At 41.5% G+C, this 20,201-nt stretch overlaps 4 protein-coding genes across 10 annotated transcripts; 2 read left to right on the top strand and 2 right to left on the bottom strand.

Annotated features, from left to right (window-relative positions):
- Nucleotides 1–737: 737 nt before the first annotated feature.
- LOC106749128 (tyrosine-protein phosphatase corkscrew-like) lies at nucleotides 738–6,546 on the bottom strand. Of its 3 annotated transcripts, none has more exons than XM_014628268.1 (11): nucleotides 6,274–6,546; nucleotides 5,388–5,510; nucleotides 4,674–4,868; nucleotides 4,356–4,518; nucleotides 4,012–4,124; nucleotides 3,004–3,355; nucleotides 2,509–2,703; nucleotides 2,263–2,439; nucleotides 1,663–1,879; nucleotides 1,321–1,472; nucleotides 738–1,242 (listed from the first exon to the last, which is right to left on the bottom strand). In XM_014628268.1, exons 1-11 carry the CDS (start codon nucleotides 6,285–6,287, stop codon nucleotides 1,084–1,086), a joined length of 1,860 nt encoding a protein of 619 aa, XP_014483754.1. In that variant the 5' UTR covers nucleotides 6,288–6,546; the 3' UTR covers nucleotides 738–1,083. The 3 variants fall into 3 exon arrangements, with proteins under 3 accessions (XP_014483754.1, XP_014483753.1, XP_014483755.1); XM_014628267.1 differs by having other exon boundaries at nucleotides 2,509–2,727; nucleotides 6,274–6,545; XM_014628269.1 differs by lacking the exon at nucleotides 6,274–6,546 and having other exon boundaries at nucleotides 2,509–2,727; nucleotides 4,674–4,827; nucleotides 5,388–5,473.
- Nucleotides 6,547–7,768: 1,222 nt separating this feature from the next.
- On the top strand, nucleotides 7,769–10,482 carry LOC106749129 (sphingolipid delta(4)-desaturase DES1). Of its 2 annotated transcripts, none has more exons than XM_014628270.1 (6): nucleotides 7,769–8,053; nucleotides 8,582–8,758; nucleotides 8,880–9,019; nucleotides 9,305–9,518; nucleotides 9,597–9,808; nucleotides 9,943–10,482. In XM_014628270.1, exons 1-6 carry the CDS (start codon nucleotides 7,972–7,974, stop codon nucleotides 10,081–10,083), a joined length of 966 nt encoding a protein of 321 aa, XP_014483756.1. In that variant the 5' UTR covers nucleotides 7,769–7,971; the 3' UTR covers nucleotides 10,084–10,482. The 2 variants fall into 2 exon arrangements, with proteins under 2 accessions (XP_014483756.1, XP_014483757.1); XM_014628271.1 differs by lacking the exon at nucleotides 7,769–8,053 and adding an exon at nucleotides 8,293–8,390.
- Nucleotides 10,483–11,785: 1,303 nt separating this feature from the next.
- LOC106749127 (CCAAT/enhancer-binding protein zeta) lies at nucleotides 11,786–16,139 on the top strand. The gene is made up of 5 exons (XM_014628266.1): nucleotides 11,786–11,951; nucleotides 12,223–13,335; nucleotides 13,752–14,379; nucleotides 14,537–14,953; nucleotides 15,562–16,139. The coding sequence occupies exons 2-5, from the start codon at nucleotides 12,223–12,225 to the stop codon at nucleotides 16,107–16,109; spliced, it is 2,706 nt and encodes a 901-aa protein (XP_014483752.1). The 5' UTR covers nucleotides 11,786–11,951; the 3' UTR covers nucleotides 16,110–16,139.
- A 794-nt stretch (nucleotides 16,140–16,933) lies between these two features.
- Nucleotides 16,934–19,914, bottom strand: LOC106749130 (chromobox protein homolog 1-like). 4 transcript variants are annotated; one of them, XM_014628274.1, is made up of 4 exons: nucleotides 19,832–19,914; nucleotides 18,938–19,049; nucleotides 18,600–18,840; nucleotides 16,934–18,070 (listed from the first exon to the last, which is right to left on the bottom strand). In XM_014628274.1, the coding sequence occupies exons 2-4, from the start codon at nucleotides 19,031–19,033 to the stop codon at nucleotides 17,844–17,846; spliced, it is 564 nt and encodes a 187-aa protein (XP_014483760.1). In that variant the 5' UTR covers nucleotides 19,034–19,049; nucleotides 19,832–19,914; the 3' UTR covers nucleotides 16,934–17,843. The 4 variants fall into 4 exon arrangements, with proteins under 4 accessions (XP_014483760.1, XP_014483759.1, XP_014483761.1 ...); XM_014628273.1 differs by having other exon boundaries at nucleotides 19,783–19,889; XM_014628275.1 differs by lacking the exon at nucleotides 19,832–19,914 and adding an exon at nucleotides 19,714–19,781.
- Between the last annotated feature and the right edge of the window lie 287 nt (nucleotides 19,915–20,201).

Below are 20,201 nucleotides of genomic sequence, written 5' to 3'. Positions count from 1 at the left end.
TGACGAAAACCAAGCTATAATGAAACCCGGTTCGTTGCACCTCCTTTACGTATCTTCCTTCTTATTTTTCTCTCTTATAGATGCAATATACGAGCACACGTCTCGATGGATGAAATATCTGTCTAGGTAGAGGAAACTTTCGAAAGAGACATCTTGAACACGCCTAGAAGACATCCTTTAGAAACTGCTTGCTATATTTTTTTTATCTACACAGTAAAAAATTTTGCGTTAAAAACGGTCCACTGATATTTCGTGTTATTTTAACATGTGTGTCAAAAAGCACAGAAATATTAAATTAATACATTTATCTATGCTGATAAGATGAATGAATTAACATTTGTGTACCTTTTGACAGATGTCCCATGTTAAAGTAACACAAAATTTCAGTGGACTGCTTTTGACACAAAATTTTTTATCGTTTTACTATACTATTTAATTCTTTTTTTTAGAAATTTGTTACTTGGATAATCAATATACTCTGCTAAATATAATGCGATAAGTTTACGATAACAATGTGTTTATATTTCTATACTTAGACAACTTCGTTATAGATATTCTTAAAAATATGATAAAAGTATCTTAAAATTTAATAAACGTTTTTAAATATACGATTAGTATATTCTTAACAAAACGTGTGCATGTATAAGGAAAAAAAGAAAATAAGAAATACAGTTAGGGAAGTACAAAAGGGACAGAGGTTTTCCGTACTTCGTCGTTTACATAAAGATACTAAAATGTGAATCGCCGGAAGTACAGGGCTTTTTCCCTTTTTTATTTCAACTTATGCGTATATTTCTACGTGTATAGGTACTCACAATCCAACTGTTAAAAAAATGCGTCGTGAGTATGCTCGATAAAAATAAGTGTATTCCACAAGGGCGAAACTGAATTGTCGTCGATGAGAATGGATTCTTGTAAACGTGGGAGGGATACGTCGTATCAGATTACGTTCTTCTTCTTCTTCTTATATCACCTACGATGATAGAGAGATAAAAAGAGAGATGGAGGGAGAGTAACGAAGCCTCTTCTTTGCTTTCCCGGGTATCCGCGGAATTAACCGACTGAGCCGACGCTAAACGGAAATTACTTTGGCCTCAAATTATTGGTAGACGTGGACAATGTTGGAAGGGTCGTCGGTGTACACGCGGGAGTGGAGGTCTCGCCTACGATGGTATTGGCGGAGGCATTCGTTTCGCTTTTGTAGCGAATGTTTGTGTACTCTCTGCCTAGTTGAAGTGATTTCTGCAAAGAACGAAAACGAGTCGGTTGACGACGACGAAATACTGGCTTGTCGTCATGCGATTCGATTCATCCACTCACTTGTTCCGCCTGCATTCGCTGTGATACCGTCTCTATGTAATGCAGAACGGCGAGATAGACGAATTTGTATTGCGCTTCCGTTTGAACCATTCCCGATCTCTGCGAGCGTACTCGCTGTATCGTGCGTTGAATGTCAATCTCGCAGTCCAATCCTGAGTGCAAAAAAATCAAGCGACATGTTTCAGACATATTTCTTGATTCTACTTGTGCACAACACTTGACAATAATTCTTTCACTCGTCATTTTATTTATCGCGACTTTTCGTTTCGTTTGATTTTTATTTTTATTTCTATACATATTTTTCTAATCTTTCATTTTAATATCATCCTATTTTTCACTCACCGTGACGTTTAATTTGATCTAGAATCATATCAATGACGATGAATGTGCCAGTTCTGCCGATTCCGGCGCTGCAGTGGACAAGAATCGGCCCTATGCACGGTACATTCTGGTTGTTCGAGGCCAAGGACGCCGCGATAGACTCTTGTCTGGCATTTACGTCGTGTAGGAAATTCAATACGCAACCAGGATCTGACGGAACACCGTGATCGGGCCAGGCCTATGTGAATCAGATATGGAATTCAATTCTAATATTGCATGTAGTTTTATTAGACAAATTCGCTGAAGCTTTTAATGAACGCTTATAGAGAATCCTTAAGAAAATTCATAAGGAATTCTTTATAAGAAATTTCTCTGACGAATCTAATCAAACATAAAGGAATACTAGATTCGTATCAATAGTAGTTACTTGAAACTTATGTGAAATATTCAGGTCTCAGAGATATTCAGAGTTATATTTGAGTTTTTAATCACGATTACAAATATAATATCACATGCAGACAAGTTTCAAGTAACGACTGTCGGACCCGAGATGTTTCAAGCAACAATTAGAATAGATTCACAGGATCCGCCGGGGGTCCTCGTGAAAATTAAATACGTTACTTGGAAATGGTAATGATAGATTCTCCTGGGCTCGGAGAAGTCCGGTTTGCTTCCCTGCAGGAGAAACTCGCGCAGGGTGTAATCGGAGGTCGAAGTTTGCGACATGGCGCGCACTTTCCACTCGTTACCGTACTCGGCGATTTCGTCCTCTTCCGGCCAGTAACGCGCGCACTTGTTCTAAAAATGACGTCTCGTTTAGATTCCCGTTCGCCGATCACAGTTTGCCGATATTTCACCTGAGCGTACCTTGCCTCTCTCCATCTCCTTCGTGGTCATGACGATCACCCGAGTGTTCTCTTGGTAGACCATGTGCCAAAAGTCCCCGATGGTGTTCGGAAGGCAGCCTTGCGTCGCTATGTAGTACTTGCCGGACGGTACAGTCTCGCTGCCGGCACCGGTGCCGACAGTGCCGGCGGCGCTCGTCCCGTCGCCCTCCTCGTTCTGCAAAAGGATTTTACCTTGCGCCTGATCCAAGGTAATCAATTGAGTCAATTTATGACGATAAACAGAATACCGTGGAATCGTCGAATGCGTTCTCAAATTCTCCCCGATCAATCTGCCTCTGTTTCTTCTAACAGTGACAGTTATCAACCGTAAGGTCGAGCGAAAATTAAGTCACAAATCCACGCGTGAGACGAGTCGGAAGTCTCGTCAAGTTGACGAGGAAGAAAAGGCGCGCTCATCAGGATACCTCGACAGGTTCCGCGACACTCCGCAGACGTCGAGAGGAAGAAACCTTACCCTTATGTAATTAGCGTTAATGTAATCAGCTCCGGGGGTGTTCGGATCTACGTCCTTCAGCCGCACCCTCGTGTGATCGAACGGTAGAATATTCTTGTAACGGTTCTTCGAGCGGTTCTCGCTGCGTAAACCCTCCTTTCTCGAGAAGAGGTGCCGGCACTCCACCTGCTGGAGCGATTCGAACTCCTCCCAAAAGCCGGCTTTACCTTTGCCACGGCCTGCACCACCCTCGTCGTTTCCGCTAGCACCGTTCCAACATAACCAACCGTTGGAACAGCCGTTCTCTTTGTGCAACTGTCTCACTCTGCTCTCGATATCGCTGGCGTTAATGCGCGTTGCGTTAAACGGTTGTCTACAAATGAAAACATGACTTGTTAACGTCGAATGAATAATTGTCAGGCTCTTTGATTAAATAATAATGGAATAATGAAAGACAATAAGGACTGGTGATAAAATATCTAACGAATAAATATTTGACGAGTTTTTTCCTTACAGAAATAAAGTACAAGAATACAAAAAAAATTACTGGTATATTATTGTTATCCAATAGTATATTGGTAATTCTTGTACTTTATTTCTTTACGGAAATTCTCTTCGGATATTTTTATCCATTAGATAAATTAACGCATAGTTTATCTAGAAGTGGAACAATCGACCCTACATGGGTTACATGACCTACTTTACAGTTGGTCGATAATTCGTTTAACATAGTTTAGTAACATAGTTTAGTAAATATAAGCTTCTTACATCTGTGCAATTGGCTTTTACTATCCTTTATTATCAATTTATTATAGAATGTCCGAAAAGGATTTTATTAAAATGTTATAAAACGTTCAAAGATTTCGAGCAAAATTGTTCTCTATAACTCGTTATACGGAGAAGAAGTAAAAAAAGAAGGGAACGAAGCGTGATGAATTTCGATGAAACTTGTTCACACAAAGCCGGCATACAAAGTGTCTTATTCTGTTTATTAGAAATAAAAGGGAGATGAGAGCGAGAGATTCTTACCGAAGATGAACGACGCTGCCGCTCGTCTCGACCATTGGGTTTCGCTTGTAATACTCTATCAGTTCACTGAGACTGTCGAACTTGTGGCCGCCCCCTACGTCGTACTTGTTGTCCTACAATATTAATTGGCTCTCTTACAAAAGAAAATATCTCCAGTCTCGCCGACCGCTACTGTTACACCAACAATGTTACGTATCGAGGCTAATATCCGTTCCGTTTCGTTACTTCGCAAACATTTCGAGCTGCCGATTCACAGATAGGTGAATCACCCCTCTGACTTTCTACCGCGCTTCAGATACGATCTTAAGTACGTCGGACGTTGCATATAAGGTGTAATTAACCACCTGAAATCGTATCATAACATGCGTGACGCGATCGTCGGTGCGTACGGACAGCACGAAGTCGCCGGGTTTACTTTGGGACTCGCGCACCAAGAAGGATCCATTTTTGCCGCGTTCCAGCATCAACCGTTCCGCCTCTTTGGCCGACAAATGGCCGTGGAACCACCTTCGGTCACATCTTACTATTAGCACGCGCCCAGTGTATTTGCGCACCGGACGGTATTGACAGTGTGACTGTACCGTGTCGTACGTCGGACAACTGACACTACGCACAAGCGGAAGGCATGCACAGGCGTGTGAAAATACCGAGGACTCGCGTACCTTTCAGTCGTAGGATCGGCGCAATTGAGGGGATACTTGAGCTCGATAATTTCGCCATTCTTCTCACGCAATTGCCCGCCGTTTTCCATATAAAATTGTACCAGTTCGGAAAGCGTGGCGAATTTCTCACCACCGTACAGATCGTAGAAGTCTCCTGTATTTTGTATTTTAATATGAGTCACTTCACCATTCCGTCTGAGGATAAGACGAAGGTATCCAGTGTTACGTATCGGTGTGCATTCGCATGGCTTTTATCGAATTAATTTGTACAGTAGAAACAGAGAGAAGAGGCTTCTGTGTTCCGAAATTCATTGCCAGTACTTAAAATTTATAATTTATATGTTGTGTATATTCTGAACTCTCTTTTATCGATAGAAGTGCCTCAAATATGGCAAATTCTCAGCCGATCGGATGGCTTCTGAGCTACTTTCAGAGGCACTTTTATCGATGAAAGAGAGTTCGGAATATAGATTTACAGATTTTTCGTACTGAGGTGCGTTCTGAAACTCAACCTTGATTACTAAAACTCTACAGTTTATGTCATGTGTACTATAGAGATACAGTTTATGTCATGTACTATATAGATTTTCAATGACCAAGTTGGGTTTTGAAACGTACCTCTAGCAGTGAATATCAGAACACAGCTGGAGAAAGAAAGAGAGAGGGAGGGAGGGAGAAAGGGAAAGTGAAAGACAATTCAGTATTTGTATTCACCTGACAGACAGTGTAAAGTCACCAGGGTTGGAGGAGCTTGGACGTGCTAAAAACGAACTGTCATATCCTCGTTCCATCAATAGACGTTCAGCTTCTAAACCCGTGATATTGGGGTGAAACCATCTGCAATAAAATACAAATATATATATATATAAATATACACACACACACACACACACACACACACATACCATTCGACTCGCAATTAATCTCACAGTTACCTATGAATCCTGAATTCTCAGTACTCTCACATTAAATCCTGAAAACGATCCTCCTCGCACTGTACATATCACCAAGTGGTTGCTCAGTTACAAGTACACGAAAACCCCCGGCCTGCTCAATAGGCAAGGACGGTAATCAAGATTACTCAAAGATCAGTGAAAGCGGGCGAAACGTGGCCGAGGAGCAATCGCGGGGGCATCGGTTGCAACCAGTTGGAGAATAACCGCGAGGAGAGGCAGCATCATACCAAAAATGGTAATAAGCGCACAAACGCCGCTCCCTGCACGCGCCGGTCAGCCAGCGACGACGATTCGCTCGCTCGTTCGCATGCGAAATGCGACGAGGACGCTGTTTGTTCTGCCAATTAGCATGCGTGTGAAGAAGCGAGCGAGCGAGCGAGCCGTAAAGGCCGCGCGCGATGGACGCGTATCGACGGCGCGCCGAGTCCCGTCGATTCGCGAATCTCGTCGAATCGCGCGCGGTTTTCCAGCAGCGAACAGAGGTAGGTCCCGATCGTGCGACGATCTCGTGGGGGGAGGGGGGGAGGGGAGAAAAAAAAGTCCGCGACCGAGGAACGCGAAACCGCGACGATGCCGGCGCGCCGCCCGATATCGAGCGCGTGTCTCCGAGCGGCGAGATTGGATGGGAGACGGACGTGCCTCACCTGCGAGATGCCATGACGCGGCCGTTCCAACAGCTTTTACGAGCACCAGCTGCCCATTAATAATTCATAACGGCTCGTTAAGGCCGCCCTCGAGCTCGCGATCCGCCGAAGCTCGCGTGCGGCCGCGACACTTTCCGATCGGACGTCAGGCCGAGGACGATACCACCACCGCCGCCGCCGTCGTCGTCTTTGACATGTCCACCTCGCGCGAAAACAAAAAGGCGATCCTCGCTCGCTTCGGCCCGAGAATGCGCCGTGCCATAGGGCAATCGACACTCTCGAGATGTCGGGCCGACTGCTCGCGGCGTGACCCTGACACCGCGTTCACACCGCTGTGGCACCTCCCCCGACCAATTTCCCGATGTCCAATGGGACGTTCGCTTTCTATCCGGTCCCTCGTCGGGCCCGTATCAGAATAGGCATTGAGGATTGCCATCTAATCGGACTAATCAGATAAATCGGAAACAAGGGTTAGAGTAAACCTGATTGGTCCGGGTGGTTGTAGCGTCCTCAATTGTCCGTAGTTCGACACGGGCCTAAAGCCCGTAAGAAATTGGCCAATCACAGTCGACTATTCCAACAAGCGCAAGGGGAATAATCAACTGTGATTGGTTAATTTCCTAAGGCTTAAACTTTCTTAAAGACACGTTTCGCGAGTTTACGTTTGGAGAAATAGTCGCGTCTAGGGGATTCGTCTAATCGACAAATTCATAGAAATTGTGTAGTTCCCTTATCTTAATCGACGTGACGTTAGTGTGATTAATCTCTTTTACCGACAATTAAAATAGATAAAAGGCGAGATTTTGCATAATGTAAAGCACGATAATAATCGAGCTACATATGTGACGGATAAATCAACTCAATATGTCAATATGTCAAAGAGAACCTACGTTAAAAATCCTCAATGTATCTTCATTTCTATTTTTAGAACTACAATAACATTGCGATAAGAAATATGAAACATAGGCGAGATATGAACCGATTGATAATTTACACTAATGTCGCACAACCGTCCCGTTCGCTTTCGTTCATTTCACTCTATATTTGTGTCCGAGTCGAAAAATGATAGATAACACTGAATCATTTCGCACGATAGTTCTTCATACGGCAAAAATTCACGTCACGTGTTCTGTAATCGCAATCCTCCTCGCAATCATCGGTGTGTATATACGTGACATGCGCATATATCAAGGATGTCCATTACTTATCAACAATATCTTGCCAACCGCAGATAACGAATTAGGCAGAATGTTAGTGGGGTGATTAAAAGGTTGCAGAAATTAAGATCTTACGGCATAAAAATGTGAAACCTCGTCCTGAAATTTATCTCAACAGGTCGTTATTAGAAATACAGGAATATCAACGAATAGTCTATTTGAGAATTGATTTAACAGTCGGGTATTTAACGACATAAGTTCTCGCAGAAAAACGGCATGTCCAACGAAGTTCTTGTTAAAAAGAAAGCGACTATATTTATCGACCGATGTAAGCGACAGGGAACTTTTAGGACACTCTATATAACGGCTTTTTATAACAACGTACTGTGCGCTGATTGCCACTGACTACCGCTTGCCGGGTGTCGCCGACGTTTCTTTGTAGTGTGCGTACGTCTCTCGCACGCATTATGTCGTTAGGTTCAGACTTTCTCTGAAATTGGTTCTTTTTCTCCTCTGTGTGTGAAAGCATATTACGAAAAATATGGGCCAGCGCGTCTCGAGGACGGATTTCGAATGGATTTACACGGAGGAGCCGCACGCCACGCGACGGAAAATAATTCTAGGTAAAGAGAAAAAAGAAATAGAATGTATACACATACTCACACACGCACACAGGTGTTTGAGTAACGTGAAATTCGCGTAAAAAACTGGCTCGTATTTCGCGACCGCTATTAAGAAATTGAAATATCACTTGGGATGTGTGTGTGTGTGGTTGAGTCACTCGGATTAATATGAAGTCAAAAGGATGGACGTCACGTTCAAGCCGCAATTATACGAAAGCGACTTCCTCTTAATTATATATAGTTATGAGGAAACAATGTTTTTTTTAACACTAAGTCTTGCTGCAATATTATCGTGACCTTCAATAGCGCACTTCAGACTTCAATAATGCATTTAGATGTAAGACTGAGCGATGAAATCTTAAACTTATATAATTTGAAAAGTGATGTATAATTTAAAAAGTATTTTATTCATGCTCTTTATTAATATGTTATTTTTAATATTTGTTTATGTATAATACATATTAATATATATGTTGATAGGTCATTTTTAGGATATATTTGTGCTAAAAATAATATTTTCTATTTCAGAGAAATATCCGCAAATTAAGAAGCTATTCGGATATGATCCGAAATTCAAATGGATAGTCATTTGCATGGTATTAATACAATTTCTATCTTACTTCATAGTCAAAGACTTGAGTTATCCAAAACTTTTGATATTAGCATATTGCTTCGGTGGTGTGATAAATCATTCTCTTATGCTTGGTATGTATATATTTGCTTTGATGTATCATAATTTATTAAATATTAAATATGTAAATATATGTAGTACAGTAGCATTTCTCTCTGATATATTATACAAATCCAATTTACATCGTGTCTGCAGCTGAACATGAAATAGCTCATAATCTTGCCTTTGGACATGCCAGACCCATGGCTAATCGACTGTTTGGTCTTTTTGTAAATTTGCCAATAGGAATACCAATGTCTATTAGCTTCAAGAAATATCATCTTGAACATCATCGTGTAAGTATCGCAGAAACTAGTACAAATATTTCACTTGATCTCGTTTTATTCTCATTATCTCTCTCTATTCCCATAAATTATCTTGACCTTCAAATCTTTGAAAATAATGACTTTGAAAAAAAATTGTCTTTCTTATCATAATTACTCATTCAAACGGTGCAACTTTTCTCTTAGACATTTTGCCGTATCATCAAAAACAAGTAAAATATTTTAGATGTTCGATTTAAGTGGATCACTCTGTATAATACATATATTCTCAACTAAATACATATATTGCGTCTTTAGTATCAAGGAGATGAAAAACTAGATACGGATTTACCGACGTTATTAGAAGCAAAGTTATTTTGCACAACTTTCGGGAAGTTTTGTTGGGTGTTGTTACAACCATTCTTCTATTCTTTCCGTCCTCTCATAATGTATCCAAAAGTACCAACTCCACTGGAGTATATTAATCTTGTGATACAATTAATATTTGACGGATGCATTTGGTATTACTTTGGTAAGTTCCTTTCTTCTGATTTGCGGCACAAATTCTAAATGTCAATTATCTAAAGAGTAAGAGAAAATGTGATTCCAGGCGGCAAAGTGTTGTTTTACATGCTTATTGGCTCTCTACTCGCGATGGGCTTGCATCCCGTGGCAGGACACTTTATATCGGAGCATTATATGTATAAGAAAGGTTTCGAGACCTATAGTTATTATGGCTCTCTGAATTTGATAACTTTCAACGTCGGTTATCACAATGAACACCATGACTTTCCTGCAGTGCCTGGCTCTAGATTACCAGAGGTATGATAGAAACTATTGCGGTACACATTTAATCATACGAATGTAGCTGATACAAAATATAGATAAACATAGGTTTTTGTATCACACAATATGTTTTTCACTTGTCGTTTATCATCTTGATATTTTTTGCACAGGTAAAACGTATAGCTCCTGAATTCTATGATAACTTGCCACATCACAACTCATGGGTATCGGTTTTGTACGACTTTGTGATGGATCCTGACATTGGACCGTACGCGAGAATGAAAAGGAAACATCGAGGATTAGACCAATAAATGCTGGAAAATATTTTTAAAAACACTATCTGCTGCATTTATGGTGTATTAATCTCCTTGTGCTTTCATTTGAAAGCGTAACTTGTGTGATACGCGACAGGTTTTCAACAAATATTTAAACTGCACAATTATGTAAACTAAAAAGTATACTTTTAAACTATATTGGAATAATTTGGCCTTTGAGTGTCAATGTATGGTTACTGTTTCTGTATCCAGGTAAACTATTGATATAATTAATTACGTAGTTGTAATAGCATCTGTTGCTTACAATTGTAGCATCTGTGCTTACAATTGTACAGTTTATGATGGTACTTTTATACTATATACATTATAAAGTTGAATTCCATTACATGTATATGTATCATAGTCATGTGTAAAATATAAAAGTTCTGGCTCTTACAATTGATTATGTTGCTACGCGAAATTGAACTTTTCTTGGAGTGATACGTAAGTGGCAGATGCTAAGAATCATGATATTTACATTTTCTACTTTGCAATGTAAATTTCAAAGATATTCAGGGACGATAATGTTAACTTATAGCCAGTATCGTTTTGAAATTATTTTGTCAAGTTATTTGTACATACACGGTGTAGTCATACAGTGTATTACTTTCTGGTTATGTAGGATTGCTAAATTTATGTCAAGGATTATTTTCTAAGTTAATGTTAACAGGGATATAGGTATATAAAAATGAATATAATGTATATGCTCAATTCACAGACTCAATAATTATCTAATACTTTAATCTTCTGTTCAGGTTTAATATATATTTTATAATATTTTACAAATATTAAGTGGATCTGTGATTATGCATTATGCAAAAGTATATGATCTACAGATTAAGGCACTTGGACAGTCGCTGCAGCTATCCTTGTTTGATGACGTCCAGGAACGGAAAAATGCATGTCAAGAATTCTTGCGTTTTACGTTCAAATAAAAAGATATATTCACAAAATGACATTTGTGGTCGATTCGGTACATTTGTAAAATTGTCCGTGCACTTTTACTCGAACAATTAACAGCCGCAAAATTAATTTGACACAAAACTATTCATTTTAAACTCTTTTCTCATGATTTTGTCAATGTTAATTTTACGACTATTTATTGCTTGTTCGAGTAAAAGAAAAGTACATGGACAATTTTACAAGTGTACTGAATCGATCACAAATATCATTTTGCGAGTATATCTTTTTATTTGAACGTAAAACGCAAGAATTCTTGACATACGTTTTCTCGCTTCTGACAAACAAGGACGGTTGCAACGACTACTCAGGAGCCTTAATGTAATATGTACGATGCATTAAAAAATTTTACTAAGAAATTGAGTATTTATTATATTTAAAAATATGAATTTTTAAAATATCTGAAATTGTATACGTTTTAATAAAATGCAAATTAGTATGACCATCTAGCAAATAATTATAAAAGAATCTACGAGTGCTATTATAATACAAAGCTATTTAACTTTGTATATTATTTAATATTTCATTTTACTTTACTCTAGAAGCGATTCTCTTTATAGTAAATACATACGAAGTTTGTAAATGTAAATATAAATATTTTTAAAATATCGTTGAATATTTTAATCGTGTTAGAAATTTATTTATGTTGTGTGCCTTGTGTTTTAATGTAACGATTGTGCAACTTTCCAAAAATTCATAATTCATTCCCGAGTTCACCAAAAGATGTCTCACGTGTGTGTGTGTATGTCTCAGTAGGTATGTTTTTTTACAATTGCTTTAAGTTGCACGTCTTGTCTGTAGAGTGAACAAGTATATCAGTTAGTGAAGAGGAAAAGGAAAGAAGTTTCAGTACAGCTCTAGACGACGAGAAGTTTTTTTGTAATATATTCGTTAATAATTTTCAGGTTAGTCACGAGGTATCTTGTGTTTATAACTTTTATTAATTGCAGTGCATTTTCCTGGAAATTTTATATTTTACCTTCGTATCGTCAGTACCGATATTATTATTAAGTGTTACTTAAAAGTAAATAGTTAAATCATCATCACGTATGTACAAACGTATACGTTTAAAGTTTGTCATTATTTTATAGGTTATATTATTTTTTGGTTATACTTTTGGATTTATACATAATCCGTTTCTTTTGCGCGCATTATTCTCAGATGGTGTTCTTTCAGATGGTGAATAAACGGTTCGACGATAATCTTACCGCTATTGGTAAGAAGTGGTACGAGGAATATCAGAAGACTGAGGAACCATGCAAACATTCGATATCCGAAGTCGATGTACTGAATCTGAAAGAAGAGGGGAAGAAGTACCTGGATGCGGAGACCGCTGTCTTTCAGGTGAAACAATCCAAATCGAAAGATTCAAACGTGAGGTGGTTAAAGGTAGCGGTGAAGCAGGGTACCACCTCGGATAAAGTGGCGGCCAGTATAGTACTGATCCAGGATAACCCAAAGTACAATCTGAGCCGTCTGACAAACTTAGTGTCTCAAGTGCGAGGCGCCAAACACAATCAGTGCTGCATGATCATCGCATCCCTGAAGGAACTCTTCCTGACCGACTTGTTGCATCCCAACTTCAAGTTGCTGAAATTAGAACAACAGGATCTGGACAAGCTCAACCTGGAGAATGAATCGGATGCCATCGTCAAGACGAGTGCCGCGAGGAACAGGCTGCTGGCGCATTGGTACTACGAGGACCAGCTCCTCGAGCAGTACGAACGTTTCGTTCTGAACCTGTCTGCAGTTGCTTCCGACACGGTAGACACGAATCGCGAGAAAGCCATAGCCGCGATGACGGACCTGCTGATAGGTAACTCCGAGCAAGAGCACAAGCTGTTGGAGCTGCTCGTGAACAAGATCGGCGACCCCAGCAGCAAGGTTGGCTCCAAGGCTGTGTTCTGCGTCAACAGGTTGTTGCACGAGCACCCGAACATGAAGCTCGTGGTTCTGCGCGAGGTCGAGAAACTGTTGTTCAGGAAGAACATGGCGCAACGCACCCAATACTATGCCATATGCTTGTTGGCGCAATTCGTCCTGGACGCGCAGAGCAACGAGATAGCCGCCACGCTGATAGAAGTGTACTTCGCCTTCTTCAAAGCGTGCCTGAAGAAGGGTGAGCCCGACAGTAGGATGATGGCGGCGATCTTAACGGGCGTCAACAGAGCGTATCCTTTCGCCAACATAGATTCGAGCGTGATGAACCAGCACATCGACTCGGTCTATAAAGTAGTGCACTTTGGGTCGTTCAACGTCTCCCTCAGTGCACTTAGCTTGCTGCATCAAGTAAGTCTGGATTCATAGAATAGGTATGATAAGCTTTTAGCCTTCTGCTCCGAGCAGTAAAATGTAACGTAATTTTTTTATGCAAGACATTACCCTGCCAAAAGTCTGCAATGACGCTTGAAGGCTCTTCTATAATGCGGTCGCAGGATCGTACAGTCGATCCACTTTTAATTCGTAAAAGTATATATATATGTTTATTTATAGTTTATATAGTTTATATATGTTTATTTATAGTTCATTTTGCAATTGTAACAGTTTCAATATTTTAATAAAACGAGTTTCTTCATAAACACATGTTTTAACTTGTAAAAATGTGTCCATCTATAAACGCGTTTGTGGTCTTAATAGTTTTGTAGTTTCACGTAACATTTAGTTACATTGATAGTTCATCCTGTTAACAAGAATCGCATTTCCAGATCACAGGCAAGGATGAGTCTCAAGCGAGCAGATTTCACTCGGTCTTCTACAGGAAGCTCTTGGACCCACAGATAGGAACGGCGAATAAACGTGCGATGTTCCTCAATCTGTTGTACCGAGTTCTGCAGCAGGACCAAAGCGTGCTGCGTCTGTACGCTTTCGTCAAACGGATCCTGCAGGTTACGGTTTACTTCCCGGCGAACATGGCCTGCGCCATGCTTTACGTCGTTTCGAAGATTCTCCGAAGTAACAAACATCTGAGGCGTACATTGCTCGAGCCTAAAGCTATTAAAATCGAGAAAGAGGAGGTATGCGAGGTAAAGGAGGAGGACGTGTACGAAGTGAAAGACGAGTTGTCGGACACGGAGGATGTTGAAGTGATAGACGAGATCAAGGTTGAAGACGAAGTGGACAGCAATATCATGTTGTCAAACGTTACGACTAGCGCGGACACCGCGCCGGAAGCGAAGCCCGATGTAAAGCTCGAGGTGGTCACAAAATCGTACGATCCTTTCTGTCGGAATCCGCTCTACGCTGGTGTAACTCAAGGATTCAACACGGAGCTCGCGGCATTGGCCAAACACTTTCATCCAAGCGTTGCCTTATTCGCGAATGCGATCATTCAAGGTATAACTTCAACTTCTATTTTGTCATCTTTTATATTATATTTTCAATATTATTTTTCGTTATTACATTGAGACATTTTATATTGATATTTTAATATCCATATTCACGAAATCTCTTTAATCAATTGTGAAGTCTTATGTGGATTTTATATTCGCAGATAAACCGGTCGACTACACGGGAGATCCGTTGGAGGACCTGACGTTAATACGATTCCTAGATCGGTACGTTTTCAAAAACCCGAAGAAGCTGGACGACAAGAAGGTGCAAAGGAAAAACGATCTTATGGCGCAACGTGCCGGATACGCGCCGAAAGGCCTACGATCTCTTCCTGTGGATAGCGCGGCGTATCTCAACGAGACGGAGGAGCGAATACCGGTGGACGAGCTGTTCCTCTACCGGTTCTTGAAGCAGAAAAGGGAGATCAAGAGGCGCATCAAGAAAGAAGACGACGACAACGAGGATTTGGAGAGCGTCAACAGTGAGGAATTCAACGAGATGTTGGATAATTTGAAGAGCGGTCAGGATTTCGACGACTTGGACATCGCGGCGGATATCGTGCCCAGGAAGAAGAAAGGTAGCTAACATCGTGTATTTTTTTACAAATCATAAAATAACTAGGAGCCCCTTCGACTTCTGTTTGGACAAAAAAAGAGAAAGATAATTCTCATCGTAAAGCTTCTGCGGTGCAGTCGCCTTGCTTCATAACATCAGAAACAAGAAGACGCAATGTCAACGTTCTTGCGAAATACGTCGAAATGAAAGGATTCCATAAAATGACATTTGTGGGTAAAAGAAAGAAATAATAATACGAAATGTTTCTTAAGGAGATAAATAACGCGTATGCTAAAATAAACGAGCCGTAGGGTCGCATCTCCGATCCCAATTTGGTGATTAAAGGGTTAAAGTAAACATTTCTGGAATACTTTACAAGTATATTCGATCGATCAGAAATGTCATTTGGTACATCTTTTTATTTGAACGTATGACGCGGGAGATTTTAAGCATGCGTTTCCTCGCTTCTGACGTCATTAAACAAGTAGACACAGCGAGTAGTCACGGGGCTTAAAAGAGTTAGGATGACGATCTTAACGTTTCTTTAATCGTAAAAATCTAATAATAATGATCAGTCGTATCTTCCACTGGGGAAAATTGCTCCCGCTAATCGGAAATTTAAACGACCAGGAAAAGCGACTGAAGAGTCCGATGACGACGACGACGGAGAGGACAGTCAATCCGAAGATGACGATGTCGCGTCGGAAGATGATTTCGACGAGGATAACGAGCACGACGATGAAGAACTGCAAGATTTGGACGGTCTCGCGGACATGGATGACGAGGACCTGAGCGATATGGAATTCAACGACGGTCCCGAGGAGGGAGACGATGATCTGGAGCCTGAGTTGATCTCGGGCTTGAAGCGAAAGCTCCAGAAGCAGCAGCGGGGTTCGAAAGATAAGGGTAAAGATAAGAAGAAGAGGAAGGGCATCGACAGCGACATATTCGTGTCGGCGGAGAAGTTCGCGGAGATGTTGGAGGAGCAGAGCAAAACGAGGGGCAAGCATGGCGGCAGCGACGCTCTCAGCAGCATCGACGGCGCCAGCGCTAAGCAAATCGACTGGGAGATCAAACGGAATCAGCGGCTGAGGGGATCGTTCGGCAATAAGAAGAGGAAAAACACCGCGAAACAAACTTCGTCCAGTAATAAGAGGACAAAAAGATTAAAACGGTAGATTACTTAATAAACACGTTTTATAAACACATCCTTACAGTTGTTTACAATATTATTCATCTCTCTCCCTTCCTTTGTGCGATATATTTCTCTTTCTCTCATTTGTCTCAAGGCGGCAATGCGAACACGTAGCGATCTGAGGACGAAGAAGATACTCGTTCGATCGCAGTTGCTCGCGAATAAGAGATATTCGTTCGAGACCCCCTCGAAGCTCTCCGGGTGCATCGACCGGCGCGATGTACTTCGTCGTTTCGCCGTCGATACGCAACTCGTGCGCGTAATTTCTCTCGTCATCGACGCGAAATCCGTGTATCTGGAAGGGTCAATGGAGAAAATTCGGACAATCGAACGCAATGCGCGTGATGTGTACCTTCGTCATTTTTAAACGATCTCAAGCTGTGAAGTGTCAAATTATCAAAAGTATCAAAGTACAAAAATACTATGCAATTTCAGAATTTTCCGCGCGAGACAAACGTATCTCGAGAAACCTTGTGCGAGCCACATTTACATCGAGCAACGTAAACGCGAGTTTCTGACGAGATCATATTTTGGGTTGAAAAGTATTTCTGCGCCTTCTGTTGTATTAAAAAATATGTCGTTTTCCTTTCGGATTTTTAATAGATTGTACGATCAAAAATTCAGTTTAATCTCACGGTAAAAAGCAATCGTCGCGAAGGTAAGTCAACGATTCACCTATCAACGCTCTAATCTGGACTGAGAAAGGTGCAAATGTTCAGCGGATATACGGTTCACAGTTGACACCGCCGCATCCATGCGAAGATATCTGTTTCGTTTTACGATTTCGCCTCGTGATTAAAATCTTGCTTTATGGTATTTATAAAAGAAATTATTTATTAAAATAATTGTGTCACATAGTTTAATCATATCGCATATACTTGTCCGTGAAAAACCTGAATCTGAACGCAGATTAATCATCATGTGTGTGTGTGTGTATCTTAAGCGTGTTTTAGCTTTGACAAATGTGGAGGAGGGTGAATAGGCACTTTGCATAGATGCGAAAGTTTGGGCATGATATAATATAATACGCAGTGAATACATAAAGGAGAGTAAGACGGATCCAACGAGCATCTCTGTCGCTCGTTTAAAAAAACGCGAGAGTATTTTTGAATGAATATATATATATACTGTGCTGCATCTCGAAACGTTCCCTTTCTTGGAGGGGAGTTTTGTTCGGTGGCTGTTCCGAAAACTTGACAAATATTCCTCTTCCAAAGAGGGATCAATCGTTTGCAAAGAACAGTTAATGACTAAAATCTCCCTCGAAAAGACCTCGTTTTGAAGTGCGATCTTAAGAACGACGTATCTCGAGGAAACATCCCCAAGATGTGCTGTCCGAGATATTACATACATAATTACTATTTGAAAACTTACACCTCTACGTTACCAGAGCAGCATTATCGTTAATAAATAATGATACTGGTTTTCCGACAATGTACACACATAAGACTGCTCCGAATCGCTCGTGGCTTGACAAAAATTTATGAAGGAAAGTAAGTGTTAAATCTATATTTAATATCCACCGTGCGATGACGATTAGAGAAATCCGCGGATTCATTTGTTCAATGGTATTTTCCAGTTGTATTCTTTTTTTATTCAATTATATTTCTTATTGTTATGTTTTTATTTATTCTTTTCTGTTACGTGCGATTAGAAAACGCCGCTAAACGCGGCAGATCCTAAAGCGCGCCGTATACGCGTATCGGAAGGCTAGACGCTACTCCGGGTCAGGTTTTGTCGAGCTGTCTTCATCATGAGCGGGACTGTGCCATGTGAGTCGTTCCTCGTAAAATTTGATTACAATCTGTGGGCACTTCTCGTTGGCGATGCGCGCTGCCACCAGATCCGCATCGTCCGTTCCCTTCCATTTCATCAGGAACATGAGTTCTCCGCTGGAGTCTGTGGCGCCTATGATGCGTTCGGGATCCAGATTCCTATCAAATCCTGGAAAAGCAAGTTTCGTATTCGCGAATGAGGTCAACTTCCAGATTTCCCCTTCGATTTATCTAGGTTTCTCGTCAGGATGCTGAGAGCACCTTTTACGGCGAATACGATTGAATACGCTAGTGTGTTCCTTTTTATATTTAAAACCGTTTGAAGTCCGTCTTCAAATGCAGTACAAATTGTCTCGTTGACTACGGAGCGTTCGAAGAACTTTTAGGACCATCTTACATATAATAGAATATGGAACTTGGTTAGACGGTGTGAATATGTACGCAACAGACTGCGTATGGATATTGCAATTATAAGAACAGAATATGATACCGCTCGAATTCGCCATCAAATATCCTGATGAGACATGTGTCTAGTCAAGCCTGTATCGAATTATCAGGATCAGGATTGAGATCGAATTGAAACTTGGCCGATCAAAGTTCACTTCGAGTTTTGACCGACCGAATTTCAATTCAACCTCAATCTTAGTCCGCGGTCTGATACAGGCTTGAGAGAAATTCTCGGTGCATTCTCGCACTACCTTCCAATTTCTTCTCTTCGGCTCCAGTTTTCTTCTTGGCTTGAGAGGGTGTCGGTGTGCTGGTGCTCTTTCGCTTCTTCAGTTCCTTGTCATCGTGGCCTCGTTTTCCAGACGCTGCCGCTTCCTTCTTCTTGCGCTGTTCTTCAAATTGAGCGATCAAATCGGGGCAATCCAAATTTTCCTCAGGCTCCCACGTATTCTCATCGTTTGAATATCCCTTCCACTTTAAAAAATATTCTACCTGCAATTCAAAAATATATCCATTTAGAACATCAGATTCCCTCGCGAACGATGATCACCTCGCGTTTCACGTCAGCAGCACGATAGCGCGCGCTTACCTTGCCCTTCACGACTCTTCTATCTAAAACCTTCTCCACGCTAAATTCTTCTTCGCCTTCGGCATCGGTTGGAGGTGAATCCTTCAGTTTGCTCATTATGGCTTGTCAATAACTGTGAACACAAGATCCCGGAATTGAATTTCGCCGTTCTCGTTTTGCGGAAGGGGCTTGAGAACGTAAACAAACGTATCGGGAAGGCCGAGTCAAAACGTACAGAGAGAGAGAGAGAGAGAGAGAGAAGTTGGACCGGCTGAGAGAAACCTGCGTGAGCGAGCGAACCACACAGGACGAAGCGCCGTATAAAGAAAGAGCGGGCCGAGTAACAAGAGACGGTCGTTATCGCGCGTCGAACTTATTTGCATAAGACAATACGCAAACACGATAAGACTATCTACCGTGTCAGACGATGATGACGCTTTGATCCACTCGCGGGCACGTTCGCGAGTAAAATCGAGAAGATTCTTTCCACCGGGGACAACAATGACAACGGGAACTCGCGGGTGCACGTTACCGGCTGGAACACGCGTTAATTCATCCAGCGAAATCATGGTGACGAAGTTCCCCTCGTCAGCGAGAGCGAGTCGACGCGCTACGAGAGAAGTAACAGATGCGACTTCGGCACGGCGGAGGAGGATTTCGCGCGAAACCGACGCGAGATTATCCGTGGACCGTTAGCGATGCAAAATGGCGGCGGCAGCGACGCGTAGCCGGTATTCTCCGAGTTCCAACGCCCAGGTCGCTCTTAGGTCGCGTCCGTGTCCACGATCATTATTTACCCTTGATTCGCAAACTCGCGATCGCCGGAGATTCACTTGGACCGGAGTAATAGAGAACACGAGACTTACAAGTTCTGTCCTTCACGGTAAGAGCAGGCGAGAGACGCGCACAACTTACTGGAGGATCACCGCGTCGTGGGCCCGCGCGTTGCACAGCGTTGCCGCGAAAAATGCAAGGCCTGCCAACATCGCGGAGCGAGAAATCGCTCGATTCTCCCGCGACAAAGTTGACACGTTCGTGAATACATTACCGGCCGAATCAAAGTGTCGGTGGTTTTGATTGGCTAGGAAGGGGACGAAATCATTGATGTTTGAAAAACAGGGTCTGCAATGAAAATTTGAGCTCTGAGCCTTAAGAAATTGACCGATCACGGTCGAATTATAGAAGAAAAGCCAATTATGATCGGTCAATTTCTTAAACCTTACGCTTTAAATTCTCATTGTAGACCCCGCCTTTAGTGTCGGTCCATAATAGATTTTAAGCCTGA

Source organism: Dinoponera quadriceps, unplaced genomic scaffold (assembly GCF_001313825.1).
Source record: "Dinoponera quadriceps isolate SergipeBrazil2010 unplaced genomic scaffold, ASM131382v1 scaffold3024, whole genome shotgun sequence".
In the NCBI taxonomy this organism is placed as follows: Eukaryota; Metazoa; Arthropoda; class Insecta; order Hymenoptera; family Formicidae; genus Dinoponera; species Dinoponera quadriceps.
The sequence above is the reverse complement of the archived record's forward strand: the minus strand, read 5'-3'. Positions and strand labels throughout refer to the sequence as shown.

Bases quoted from the DNA above. Each gene is read 5' to 3' on its own strand.
- LOC106749128 (XM_014628267.1), bottom strand. The intron at 3,356-4,011 runs GTAAGAATCTCT...TTTCATTTGTAG, and splicing joins GGCAGCGTCGTTCATCTTCG to ACAACCGTTTAACGCAACGC. The intron at 1,473-1,662 runs GTGAGTGAAAAA...TTTTGCACTCAG, and splicing joins AGATCAAATTAAACGTCACG to GATTGGACTGCGAGATTGAC.
- LOC106749129 (XM_014628270.1), top strand. From the start codon at position 7,972: ATGGGCCAGCGCGTCTCGAGGACGGATTTCGAATGGATTTACACGGAG. The intron at 8,054-8,581 runs GTAAAGAGAAAA...TTTCTATTTCAG, and splicing joins GCGACGGAAAATAATTCTAG to AGAAATATCCGCAAATTAAG. The intron at 8,759-8,879 runs GTATGTATATAT...TCGTGTCTGCAG, and splicing joins AAATCATTCTCTTATGCTTG to CTGAACATGAAATAGCTCAT.
- LOC106749127 (XM_014628266.1), top strand. From the start codon at position 12,223: ATGGTGAATAAACGGTTCGACGATAATCTTACCGCTATTGGTAAGAAG. The intron at 13,336-13,751 runs GTAAGTCTGGAT...TCGCATTTCCAG, and splicing joins CACTTAGCTTGCTGCATCAA to ATCACAGGCAAGGATGAGTC. The intron at 14,380-14,536 runs GTATAACTTCAA...TTATATTCGCAG, and splicing joins CGCGAATGCGATCATTCAAG to ATAAACCGGTCGACTACACG.
- LOC106749130 (XM_014628274.1), bottom strand. From the start codon at position 19,033: ATGAGCAAACTGAAGGATTCACCTCCAACCGATGCCGAAGGCGAAGAA. The intron at 18,841-18,937 runs GTAAGCGCGCGC...TTTGAATTGCAG, and splicing joins GAAGAGTCGTGAAGGGCAAG to GTAGAATATTTTTTAAAGTG. The intron at 18,071-18,599 runs GTAGTGCGAGAA...TTGCTTTTCCAG, and splicing joins CGAAGAGAAGAAATTGGAAG to GATTTGATAGGAATCTGGAT.